The following is a 13,683-nucleotide window of genomic DNA, read 5'->3' on the forward strand; positions in this document are numbered from 1 at the left end:
AAACTTTCCAAATCAACAAGACAATCAACTAGAATCACAATTCTCACAAGTGTTTCAACTAAAGGGTGTAGTGTTTCTCTCAATCCAAGCAATGTGTTCACAACAAATCAATTTAAACATACATCTCAACATAATCACAAAACATGTTATCAATCATGGATCACTAAGGTCTTTCTTAAGCTTGTAATGGGGCTAGGCTACAAGAAATCTTTGTTTTTCTTTGGATTCAAAATGCCTTTAAGGATAAGAGAGCATAATTCTTGAGAATTTTATCACATAAGCTATTTATCCTCTTTCACTTTCCCCATTTTTCTTTCTTTTGGTAATTCTTTTTGTATGCCACAATCTTTTTTTTTTCTTTAATCTTTTCAATTTCAATGATTTCTTTTGATTGTAATATCTTTTTCACAATTCTTTTTGTTTTTCACAATCACCATTTTGAACTACTTCTTTCTTTTTGCAAACAAACAAATAACCTCATTCTCCCCAACTTGTTTTCAACCCTACTTAAATTCAATGCTCAATCATCCTAAGACAAGGGTTAAGTCATTGTTTTTCTTTATTGTGGTTCAAGGGTTCAAAACATACAAATTTTCAAAAGTTTGGCTCAAGGGGGTAGCAAAGGATCACACAAGTCACATGGTAGGTTATATTTGGCCAAAGTAGTTATCACTCAAAAAGAAACAAGGCCTTGATCATATCCATGACATCAAAAACATCGAGTAATAGCAAGATTCAGTTAAAATCAACAGAGTTAAACACAATTGTCGGCTCTCAAATATATAAACAATGGAAGGTTCACACAATCTCACCCGGCTAGGTCTACGTGATTCATAATCAATTAATCATGTTAAGAAGGAATGAATGAAATCAAATTGAATAAAGCTACTTAGTTCAAATTCATCCTATCATTCAAAGATAATCACAAAGATTTCACCTCAAGCAATGCAATTTGAAAAATTCATTCTAATCATGCATTTGAATTTGATTAATCACAAACCTAGACATTTCAATTCATATGCACATTTAGCGATCACAAAAATTTAAACCATGTATGTTCACAAAAATTTCAGTCAACATTTGCAATGAAACATAAAACATGAATGTTAATGACTGAAACAATAAAAGTTCACTGTATATGGTGTGCTTTAGCTCCATATTCTGCTTCATCTTGCTCATTATTAACTCCAACTTCAACATCATTTTGATGAGCTGCCTCCTCCGGTACATGTGGACTGACCTCAGGCCATTTAACAAATGCAGCAAAAACCTCAGGTGTAGGCCATTTAACATGTTGCACCTTGCTGCATATGCATAGTAAACCTGTGCATATAGCCATTAAAAATTGTTTGCTCGATGGTTAGCATATAAAAGTGATAATCAATGTTCTAAAAAGCATTCACCACTTGGTTCACATGATTATTGTTCTTAAAATAAGGCACCATTAATCCAAGATTAAAATATGGAAGTGATTAACAAGTTTCAATGAAAGTACCATCACACCATTCATGCTTTGTTTTGGGTATAGAAAAAAAAATAAAATCTGACATTGTAATTCATCACATAACTAAGTATATCCAACTAGAGTAAATGAAGTGCAAAGCATTCCTATGTGCAATTGTTGTGATGAAAAACGTAAGTTTCATGAAAAGGTGAAGCAAGGAAACATGAATTCATTGGAAACAGACACCAGCCCTGTTCTTGTCTAATTACCCAAGTAACACACCTTAAACATGTAAATCCACACTCAAACAGAGATTTTCCAAATAAAAATGAAGGATTATAAATCCTAATTTCGTTTTCCATGAAGAGTGATAAACCACAAAAGTCCCTAATTCATTTATATTGAATCTCAAATTCACAAATTAAGTAAACCTACTTCAATAATAATGAACATTAAAGCATTAGAATAGACTTACTTGTGAAAAGATGAAGAATGAGATGAAATTTAGGGTTTTAAATAAATGGATGAATTCTTTTGCAAACCCTTGTGAGTCTGAATGAGTCAAAAGATGATTTTTTTTGGATGGGATGAGTAAAATTGGATGAATTTGAGTGACAGAAGATCAAAATTCGTGAGAGGGAAGAATAGTTGAGGGTTTTAACGTGAAGGAGTGTGTGGATGTTTCAAAACTCAGTCTTCTTCGCTTAGCCAAGAAACTGTCGCTTAGCGAAGTCATGAAAACAGGCAAAAAATTGCAGAACTTTTCCTTCAGATGCAATGGTTCAATTTTGGCTCATATATAAAATCTTTCAAAACATGCCTAAATATACTAAAATGATAAATTGCAAAAATTAAATAGTAAAGATAGAAGATTGGGTTGCCTCCCAACAAGCGCTTTTTTAACGTTAGCTTGACGCCTTTTTGGTTAGGGTGGCCAAAATGAGACGGAAAGTACATCATCCGTCTTTTTCCTTCGGTTAGGGAGGAACTCCATGAATTTTAGATATAAATGTTGCGGAGTCCATATCCTTCCTAATTCTTTTTTGTTAAACAAGACACAAATTTCGTCTATGACTCGATCAACCTCTGCCTTGTTTTCCATCTCCTTCTTTTGTTCACATGATTCTTCCTTGCTAAATAATCCTTCATTTTCCTCCGCAGCCATCATCACTTGTTCCTTATCGACAGTGTTAGCTTCCTCCGTATATGGCAATTCTTGAGGAAGTTCAACTTCATGCAGTGTATCTATTTCTTTCACTATTTTCTTTACACCACATCCTTCGAACATTCTTTCTTTCTCATTGTTTTCAACACCTTTCACACTCTCTCCACTTTCCTCATTTTTCATTGGATTATTATCTTTCTCATCAGGAGTGGTTTGTGTGTTGATTTGAAATGTTCTTTCTTGGTTATTGTTATTGGCCAACTGTCTAGACAACTGAACAAGCTGGTTTTCCATATTTTTGCTCCGTGCAAGATTGTTTTTCAGATTTTGCAGGTGCTGGTCTTGCATCTGTTGCATCAGTTGCTGGTGTTGTTGGTTCTGTTGCATTTGCATTTCCATGAACTTACTCATCATTTCTTCCAAATTTGAGTTCTGATTTGGTTCAGGAGGATAATAGTAAGCAGTCTGCCCATAATTTTCAAAAGGATACTAGGGATGGCAATTTGACCCATACCCAGAGGGTACCCGCAAAAATTACCCACAACGGGTAGGGTAAAAACCCGTATTTTGGGTACGGGCACGGGTATGGGTAATTACCCGCAAAAATGAATGGGTATGGGTGCGGGTACGGGTACCTTAGTACCCACCCCGCCCCATACCCGCATAATATATATTTATTTATTTTATTTATATTATTATATTATAATATATGTAAATCAATTTAAAACAATACAACTCTACTAAACTATTACATATTTTTAATAAAAATGTTTATTTATAACATAATATAAAAATAATGTGAATATTTAACCTAAATATGAACTTTAACATAAGGTTAGTAATAATTTTGTTTATAATTTTCATTAGTCAATATTAAAATCTTTGAAATTTTTTTAATTCTATTAAAATTATATGATATTTTATAATTGATCAATTTATTTTTAATAAAAATGCGGGTAACGGGTACGGGTATGGGTACCTAGGTACCCATAGGGTATGGGGACGGGGACAAAAGTTGTTACCCACGTGGGTATGGGGATGGGTACGGGTATTTTTTCAATCCGCGGGTATGGGGATGAGTACTATAGTACCCTACCCATACCCTACCCATTGCCATCCCTAAAGGATACTGTTGATATGAATCATACTCATTTGGAGTATAGAAGTTGTTATAACCACGATCAACCATGGTCCTATATGTGATGAAGAATCTGAAAAAGGATTTAATAAACAAGAAAAAATTTCTTTGACTAGCAAAGAAGGATTAGTGCAAGAAACAAACTATACAATATAAACAAATATGTACAAATACTTAAAAGAATACAAATTGTTGCAATGCTCCAATATCTAAACGCCAGTCCCCGGCAACAGCGCCATTTTGTTGAAAGTACAAAAGTAAGTATGTTTTTATCGTCTCCACAGGGACTGATGCGATATCGATGTCGTTCAACAATTAATATAATTTCAAGTAAAGAATTTCAAAGATGGTTGATTACGAAAGTTGCGAATATATGAAAGTAATAGAGATGATTAATTTGACAGAGAGATTAAATTGCTGGGATTAGATTTCAATCACTTATTCATACATATTCCCCTAATCAGTTACATAGGTTCTAGTCATCTATTAATATTATCACGTATCGCTCGTCGAACATTTCCGTGTCCAGATAACGCCGAGATATCTATTGCATCTATTAACCTCCGATGTCTCGGATCGTCAATCAATACAATAGCATTAAGATTCGATACTCTGAGTGAATATTAAACCTAAATCTATGTCTAGAATTTAGAGTTCAATAGATATTATCCTAGTTCTTAGATCAAAAAGGTATATGTCTATAACAATTCAAATCAAAGATTAAAACAACGAAAACAAAGATAACATCAATATTGAGAGACAACTAAAACCATATATAAAACCATGATTAATAGAAACACATACTAATAGAGTAATTTACACTAATCCCAACAAAAGTGTCTTTAGCTACTCATTACCATGGTAGCTTTACACAAGTGAGAAGAAAAGAGATGAAATAACAACACCGGTGTCGATTTCTCGAACGGTTGGCGTGCATCCCACCTTTGCTTTGCTCTCGTTTCTTCCGTGCTTCAGTCCTCCCTGTTTCTTTAGTTTGGGCGTGTTGTGTGAGAGTTTTGGAATGAATTCAATTTTCAAACACAACAAGGTAGTCCTTTTATAGACTTGAAAAGTATATGTTAATCCCACTTGTACAAGGCGGTTTGATCATGCTTTTCAGACTACATGTGATACTGCTCTAACCAAGACAACTTAGTAGTGAAGAGTCAAAAGAAACGGTGCTGTACTTTGTTAATTTTGGTCCACTAGAAAACCTTCTTGTGTCTTTAAACAAAGGACAAAAGTTGCCTCTTTATTTTCTCGTCCAATCATAAACTTGCTTAGTCTCCAAGTACTTGCTTAATCTCCATTTTCTCAATAAATTCACAGAACCTATAAAAGTGAGGGATAATAAGTTAAAATAGCTAAAATACTAATTTAGTCATAAAGACTAATATTTACAAATAGTTGGGGTTTTTACTTGAAATAACTTTATAAAACAAGTCAATAAGTACTTAAAATATATGTGAAAATTTAGTAGTTTTTAGCGCTTATCGGTAACCATTTGAGCCCAATGTATTAGGAGAGAGGAGTAATAAATACATGTGTAGCTTCATTTTCCCATGTTCCATCCCCACCAACAATCACTTTACTTGTTCATCTTCAAGGAGACTGACATTCCCCTTCATCGTTTCTTCTTCCTAGCTAGTCAGGGATATGGCTTCTTTGTGGTTTCTCAACCTCCTTTTCATATGCTTTCATCACTTCACATGGTATTCAAATGCAACACATCCCTACTTTGTTTGCTTCATTAATATTTTCACATATATCTTCACATTATTGGCCTTTTACCCTTCTTTTATTTCCTTCATTTTTTTTTCAGGCTTGTTGTTGCTCTGTTGTATCCTATGTAAGTTCTTGAAATAATCTTTATGGTTGACATGATTTTGTTTTGTATTTTTATTTAATGTGATTATGGTTTTTGGTTAGGCGTGCTTCCATAAAAGCAATTGAGACTGATTCCTATGAAGAAACTAAGCATTTGATCTCATATTGGATACTTCTTTCATTAATTTACCTCTTTGATTTTGCTTTAATGAGCCTTATTCCATGGTAAATTTCTCTCTTTGCCCTCAAATATGGAAACAGTCTTCTTTTTACAACAATAAGTATAATGATTTAGTTGAACTTCAAATCTACCTTTTGTTAAACCAAGTTCTGTTTTTTAACTGTGTTTGAGTTCTTGATTTAAATTAAGATTCATCAATGCACTTTTAATATGTCAAATATTTTAATAGAGACTAGTAGGGCAGGAAAGAAATGTTGCTATATATTCGACGTTTCATCGACTACTTCATTCATCATCATTCCCATGTTTCATGTCAGGTTTCACCTTTGGCCGTACATTAAGCTAATGATCGTCTTCTGGCTCATCAGACCTGACTTTCGACGAGCTTCTTATGTTTATAATAACCTTATGCGCATCATGAAACCACAAATAGTCACATGCTGGAGGAAGTGTTTTGTAGAGAAAGATAACTTTTTAATGCATGCAGAGAGATATATGAAAGAGAATGGAACTGAGGCCTTAGAGAAACTCATTGCTAGTAAGGTAATTATATCTAAAAATGTTCATCTAGTAGAATTCTATGTGCATGTGATATGTGTTTATATCTGCATTGACAATTGAAAATTTTAGCTAATTCTTATTTTTATCCCTATTGAAGAACACAATGTGTAGGCCTGAATGCAGACGTGTCGAATGAAATCAAAGCTGTTGAGATGCTAAAGGTAAAGTTTTGAATTTTGATGTTATGAGTCAATTCTACCTGTCTCATGGTGACATATTTAGAATACTTAATGAAGAAGCTTTCTTGTGCAGACAAATGGGGAAAGATTCCAAACAGAACACAAAGACATCAAAGATTTGGAGGCTATTGTGAAAAGAGAAATTCCTGCAACCAAGCAAGTAAGACTACATACATATATTCACTCAATAAAAGGTTTTGGCTTAGAACTATATATAAATTCTGTGGAAGGGATCATGATTTTTGTTGCCATATATTGTTGCTGGTGCTAGATGACCTATGCTAATATTGAGGCAAGTCGAAAGGTATCATCAGCCATAGTAGAAACCAAAGGAATACTGGGAAGAGACCCAGCTGGCGGAGAGATTCCTCGGAGTTCTACACAGAAAGATGTGCAGAAAGAGTGGATTTGTGCTTTGTGTTTGGTAAAAACATCGAGCGAGATAACCTTGAATTCCCACCTCAATGGGAGGAGACACAGGGAAGCTTGTGAAGCAGCATCCGCAACTTTGAAAGCAAAGAAGCAACCTGCTTCGCAAAAGAACGTCCTGCCAGAACCTTTTAGGATGATTAATTCCAAATTAATATGTAAAGTTTGTAATGTTATGCTTCCAAGTGAGGAGTGCATGGCCTCTCACATAAAAGGGGTGAAGCACTTGTCTAATATGAAAAGTTGATTGTTACTTTAGAATCATAGCCATGCCACAGGGACATTGCTTGAAAGTTGAAAGTATGTAGAAATCCTTCTTGACAGCATTTGCTGGTTATCCAATCACACTTCTGGTGCATATATATTGATCCTGATGTTATGTTATGTAACTGTTTTCGTACCAAATAAATTGATTTGCAGTAACTCTAGCTTAACATAGTGCCTCCAACAATGATCTCTTCAAAACTTACAATTATGTGGTAGTCAATTTGTGTTGCCGACCGGAATGAATGAAGATGAGTTATCCACTGTACGCTAAGCTGGTTAAAATCTTTTACTCTAATTTGAAGTTTTTCGATGATAAATTGAAGAAGGATATCGCAGGAGTGGAGGTAGAAATTATGGTTGTCTTGCTGCAGAGTGTATGATCAAGTTCATAGCCAAATTAAGGGCATATCTGTGAGGAGTGTGGTCTGAGGACAAAATATACCAAAATTTTTATCTTTAGCACACATATCATTGTACGAGATATCAAATAAAAATTTTGCTACAATGATATTTGATATGGATAATTAATAAGAAAAATGCTACTATATGGTAAGAGAATTCAATTTCGCGAAAACCCCACGAATAACTTTTTGGCTACAAATTTTCAATTTCCTTGGATAATGAACCCACATCAACCTTATGCATCCTGTTATGGTGCTTCTACTGGACTATAAACAAAGAACCTTTCACCCTCTAAGTATAAACAAATTAAAATCAACAAAAGACATTTGATTTTCTTTCTTTCAGTTACTGGGCCAAAAGGCATTGATGAAGTGGTGAGGGTGGAATTATGACAGATGAAAAGGAATTTAGCTTGAGGCAAATGTGGTTAGTTGAAAAAATCCTATTAACAATGATTTTTAAAACATAGGTGTTTATATGGGAATGTTCAGCAATGTTCGCGAATATTCATGAAAGATTGTTTCGCACTATATAGTACTTCTCAATTAATAATTGAGGAATTGATACAATGATACATAAGTATCAACGATCAAATTCTCTCTTTATATATATATATCTCTCACTCGTATCAAATATCAAATTCTATATCAAACTTCCTTCGTATCGTCCCCTCATTGTTGCACGCGTAGCCTACACTTCTCTTCTTGAAATCTCACTGCATATCAACGCATATTCATCGTTTTCCTCTAGTTTTAGTTAGTTAGAATTTATGAATTAACATAAAAACTTATTTATTTGCATAAGCTCAAAAATAAGTGATTCCAAAGATTCCCTTAAGCAATTACTACTATGTCATTGTATTATTAAGTTTATCTTCTTAATATTCATAAAGTCTTTTTTTTTTTTTAGATTTGGTGTGTTTACTTTGAAGAATCCTATGAGAAAAAAAGAATCATTTAATAAATTTTTGAAAAAGAACTAGACAAGAGAGAGAGAAAAAGGGTATAACGGGAAGTAAGGTACAAAACTTAGTAATTTATGGTATTAATGGAAAAAAAAATTGACGGAATATTAATGGAATTTTTTTTACGGAATACTAATGGATTCATTTGATTTTTGACAGAATATATATTGACGGATTTTTATTGACCATTAAAGGACACTTTCAAATACCGGTAGTAATTATTATTAGGGTCATGCACATGTTAAGCTACGTAGAAGTAGAAATATAGTATTTAATGATACAAAATATTTAATGTTTAAAGAGTTGAATTCACAAACTTAACATTTAATGTTTACTACATTTATCTTCTTAACATATACATTTGGTGCACATGTTAACATTCTTCATAGTAGTAATAATTTGATGATTCTTCATATAACGATCATTAATACTATTCTTATAAATTGACCATTAAAGAACAATTTCATATAAAGCAAAAATTGATATATATTTAATATAAAATTTAGATCAAACACATTAATTTTTACTCTATTATGTCTCTTTTATAACAATCGAATTACTTTTGTTTATAAAATAGATCAAATACATCGGTTATTTAATAAATGTAAATTAGAAGGGTTATTAACATATTTATGGTACGCTTGATTTGCAAAGCCGCAAATATCAGACAGAACAAGATAGTAAATGACAGGATAAAATAAAACTATACCGGATAGGGACCGGGTGATAATATTTTTTATATTCGAAAATAAAATGGGTATTTTCGTATTTTCTATAGTTGTACTGTGTACAAAAACTTGTCTCGTAGTTTAGTGGGGACAAAAATTCATGGTTTTGTCATGTCGCTTGCTCTACCTATTTTGTCTGGTCCGGCGCGTCCCACAAACAGGATATAAAAAAAGTTGTTCAGTCCAGTTCTATGTTTTTTAGCAGATCAAACGCACCATATATCTATGTATTATAAGGGCTCGTTTGAATTAACTATTTTTGAGTTTATACAAAACAATTTATACAAAAAAAAAATGTATTATCATAAGTTTTTCAAGATAATTTATGATGAAGCAACTTATAAATATATATACAAAAAGGATATCATCCAATAATTGATAGAGTACATCATATTGCAAATACAAGTTCAATATCGCTAAAAACAAAAAGGATAACATCCAAGTTAATAGCATATAACGACAAAATGCTTATAAGTAGTATGATAAAATTAAAGTCACCGGAATGTTCATGCTTCTGGATCTGTAAAGTTGATTCTCAAATCATTGATTGAATCTGCATTTAGTTGAAGATAATCTTTCAATATGAACCAAACGAACACCACAACAAGACGAAAAATCAAACAACTCTGTACAAAGACGACCACCAACACAAACGCCGCACTCGAACGACGAAATCACAAATACAAAAAAAAAACAACTAAAAGACTCAAACCATATGAAAATAACTTATTTACATAGATTAGAAAGACTGGGGAAATAGAAATTAAGACAAATATGAAGAGAATATGGGACGTTTGATTGGTTTTATGATTTGATCAAGCAAATTAATACATTTCTAATAAAAATCATCTTAGGATACTAGATGTCATCACAAGCAAACAGTGAATAATCCAATGCAATCATATTTTTGTCATGAGAAAAAATATTTAAAACAAGCTATAAATAATGGAACAACCACTTGCAATCGCCCTCTCTCGGGATGACAATTAACATGATGACTAGCGAAAATAAGACGGAGATCATCGCACGCACGATTACTTTAGTGCAATATGTTGATCATGGCATAGAGGATCAAGACATAAATCGATTTCTCCTTTTTGTGCTTCATCATATTGTCATGAGATAAGTAACAAACACGCAATAGCATATGATATATCATGTTAATAATCACAATCAACATATACATAAGAGAAAAAGATCAACCTATGTGAAAATCACAAATACAAATTAAAACAAAAAAAAAAACAAAAAAAATACTAAAAGACTCAACCTATGTGAAAATAACTTATTTACATAGATTAGAAAGAATAGGGAAATAGAAATTAAAAAATTCAATAGAAAAACAATAATTTTCTGATCCACAAATATCCGACTTGATATTTTCTCTTCTTCCCCCCATGACTCTTTATTTTCCACAAAATTTCATTTTTGCCCTTGAATAAAAACTTCTGAACGTGTTTTCCGAAGTTTTTTTAGTTTAAATTTGAGAAAAATTCGAAAAATACATTCCGAAATTTTTATTCAAGGCAAAAAAAATTGAAAAATGCACAACAATTTTTTTTGCAAGGGCAAAAAAGAAAATTTGAGGGGAGAAAAGATATATAGGGGTGGAAAAAGAAACCATCATCTAGCTTCAACTGTTATTTGGGCCGGATACAATTTTTTTGTTCAGCCCTAATGCATTTTTTGTTTTTGTTTTAGATGAAATGACAATCCACTTAAATTAAACTCACAGATTATTGTGAGATCCCAGGTTCGAACTCGGGTCACGACGTTCAGACTAACAATTTTGGTATTTCTATTTAAATATTAATAGGTCATAAAACTAAAATAATCTGTTAAAATATTGTTAAATGTGCAATTTTTTTTTACCGTAAATGTCCAATGTTTTTGATATACTTGAGACAAAAAAATTAAACATTTTCTTATTAATAAATAAAAATTCTTTAGTATTTTTAGAGTTTGATTGGGCAGCGATATCTCATAAATAAAATCCATTCAAAATTTAAATTTATTTTTATATAAATTAGAGTATTGTTAAAATGTGTTCTTAAAAAGAACACACACACATATAATAGCATATTTTTTTTTTTTACTAAATATAATAGCATATGTTAAGAAATTAAAAAGTGGAAGTTTTGCATTGAGAAAAATTAAATTTTAACTTTTAAAAAATTAATGCACGATTTAATGTTTGCTCTTAAAATATCCTATATATAAGGAACAGACCTGGATTGGGTGCAGTCAGTACCCTTGGCTGCATGTGCAGTCAGTGAATTTAAAACTGTTGGATCCTGATCGGACGACTTGTATTTAAAGATCAGAATTATTATATTTAAACTGCATTTAAATCTGAACCGTTTGATTTCGATCAGACGACTGTGATGCACTGACTGCATCACAATGACTGCACTGTATCCAAGTCCATAAGGAACACATTGAGAAAAACACACATATCAATGATGCATATTTTTTTTATTAAAAATTCTAAAATGTTATGTTATTCCAAAACTAACCTTGGGATTGTGTCTGTGTAATTAACAAGGTTGTCAGAATCGGACCGGTCATCGAACCGACGAGCTCACCGGTTCAAGGTTCAATTGGTCGGACCGGATACCACCGGGGTCGAACCGTTTTTAATTAAATATATGAATAATTGCTCAATATTTCATAATTTCACACATTAAAAAGATAAAATATCACAAGTCAAAATAAAATAAAATTTATAATTCAAACCAAATTAGAAATTATATAATAAACTAAATTCAATAACACAAAATAGCATCATAGCATCAATTGACAACATTCTGCCTTCAAAAAAATCAATTGGCAACATATTACCAAAACAAAGTGCCAAGTGAAAAAGCAAAAACTAAATGTTCATCAAGTTCATAAAGACTAGTGTCATAACATCCATTGTCAAATGCAAAGTTAAATGCAACGTAGTGCCAAGTTAAAAACTAAATATTCATCTAGATATAAAAAGTTAAAAACTAAAAAAAAAGAGAGGTTAAAACGACGTCGTTTTGCCCTGTTTTTTTTATAAAAAAAAAAAAATCTGCATAACCGCTTGAACCGTCCCGTCGGTTCGCCGGTTCGTCCCGGTTCACGCGGTTTTTTGCTGATCGGTTTCCTATCAGTTTTTTGCTCATAACCGAACCGTTTTCATGACCGGTTCACGGTCCGACCGGTCGGTCCAGTTCGGTTTTGATAACCTTGGTAATTAATGCATAACATTGGAATAAATTGCATTTTATACAATTTAATAAGGGTATATAAGAGATTATGTATTTAATAAAAAATAAATTTAAAGAGTGTTTCTTATAAAAAAGATAATTTTTTTTTCTTTCAAAGTGTTCCTTATATATAGGACCGGAGGGAGTAGTTTCAATGATGAGAGAGATCGAAATTAAGAGTGCAATAGAGACAAAGAACATAGATCTGGAGAATTGTGAATAGGGAAGTCAATGTGGCAAGGAATTAATGAGACTTATTTACCAAAGTAATTCCCCATCAAGAACACTTCCTTTTTGATAGGTTGTTAGTGGATTTATTATCGGTCTAAGAAAGATGTTTGAACTCATAATCATATTCATTAGCACATGCTAATAATATTACTCATAAATAAATCATTTATGCGTACATACTGTATAACGGATAACAGAAAGCAAAGTTAACATTCTTTTAGAAAAACTAACAAAAAGAACTAATATGACAAACAAAATTAAAGTTAAGGGATTAATTTGTACCATTAATTAATTGAGAGACCAATATGAAACCAATAGATAAGTTAAGAGACCAATTGTCCAATTTAGCCTCATTTAGTGTCGTGAACTTAACTCAGTTGGCATAGACATTGCATTGTATATGTGGGGTTGGGATTCGAACCCCGGTCGCTATGCTACTTAACAAAAAAAAAAAAACTTCATCTCTGTCCCCATTCCCTCATTCCGGGGAGTATTCTTCCTCCATCACATTTCTGCAGATTCCCATATTTCTCGCGAAGATCCATCATCATGATTTTTTATTTATTAAATTTCAATTATTTTTAATCAAATTAGTTGTGAAAAAGTTTAATAGTAAAACAAATAGAAAATTAAGACAATATTGTGAGACTTGTGATAATAATAAACATCAAAAATCAATTTATACACACATTGTATAAGAATATAAGGGTCCGTTTGGTGCACAGGATAAGAGACAGGATAGGATAACTGTATCATATCCTGCCGCAATCCAGTGTTTGGTGATACAACAGGATATGATAAGTTAATCCTGAAGCTTATCCAATCTTGTCTCTCTAGTTATAATTCTTATTCTGAATTTGAGCTGGGTTACCAGCAGGATAGGATAAGAAAAAAAAATTATTGATTTATTTTATAAAATATATTTTAAAAT

General features: G+C 32.2%; 2 protein-coding genes across 2 annotated transcripts; one reads left to right on the forward strand and one right to left on the reverse strand.

Moving 5' to 3' along the window:
- Positions 1-460: 460 nt before the first annotated feature.
- LOC123912794 (probable E3 ubiquitin-protein ligase bre1) lies at positions 461-3,172 on the reverse strand. The gene is made up of 2 exons (XM_045963367.1): positions 1,920-3,172; positions 461-1,323 (listed from the first exon to the last, which is right to left on the reverse strand). The coding sequence occupies exon 1, from the start codon at positions 3,021-3,023 to the stop codon at positions 2,370-2,372; it is 654 nt and encodes a 217-aa protein (XP_045819323.1). The 5' UTR covers positions 3,024-3,172; the 3' UTR covers positions 461-1,323; positions 1,920-2,369.
- A 2,111-nt stretch (positions 3,173-5,283) lies between these two features.
- Positions 5,284-7,336, forward strand: LOC123914626 (receptor expression-enhancing protein 4-like). The gene is made up of 6 exons (XM_045965821.1): positions 5,284-5,459; positions 5,570-5,596; positions 5,677-5,799; positions 6,073-6,298; positions 6,569-6,655; positions 6,767-7,336. The coding sequence occupies exons 1-6, from the start codon at positions 5,404-5,406 to the stop codon at positions 7,169-7,171; spliced, it is 924 nt and encodes a 307-aa protein (XP_045821777.1). The 5' UTR covers positions 5,284-5,403; the 3' UTR covers positions 7,172-7,336.
- The last annotated feature ends 6,347 nt before the right edge of the window (positions 7,337-13,683 follow it).

Source organism: Trifolium pratense, linkage group LG3 (assembly GCF_020283565.1).
Source record: "Trifolium pratense cultivar HEN17-A07 linkage group LG3, ARS_RC_1.1, whole genome shotgun sequence".
Taxonomy (NCBI): domain Eukaryota; kingdom Viridiplantae; phylum Streptophyta; class Magnoliopsida; order Fabales; family Fabaceae; genus Trifolium; species Trifolium pratense.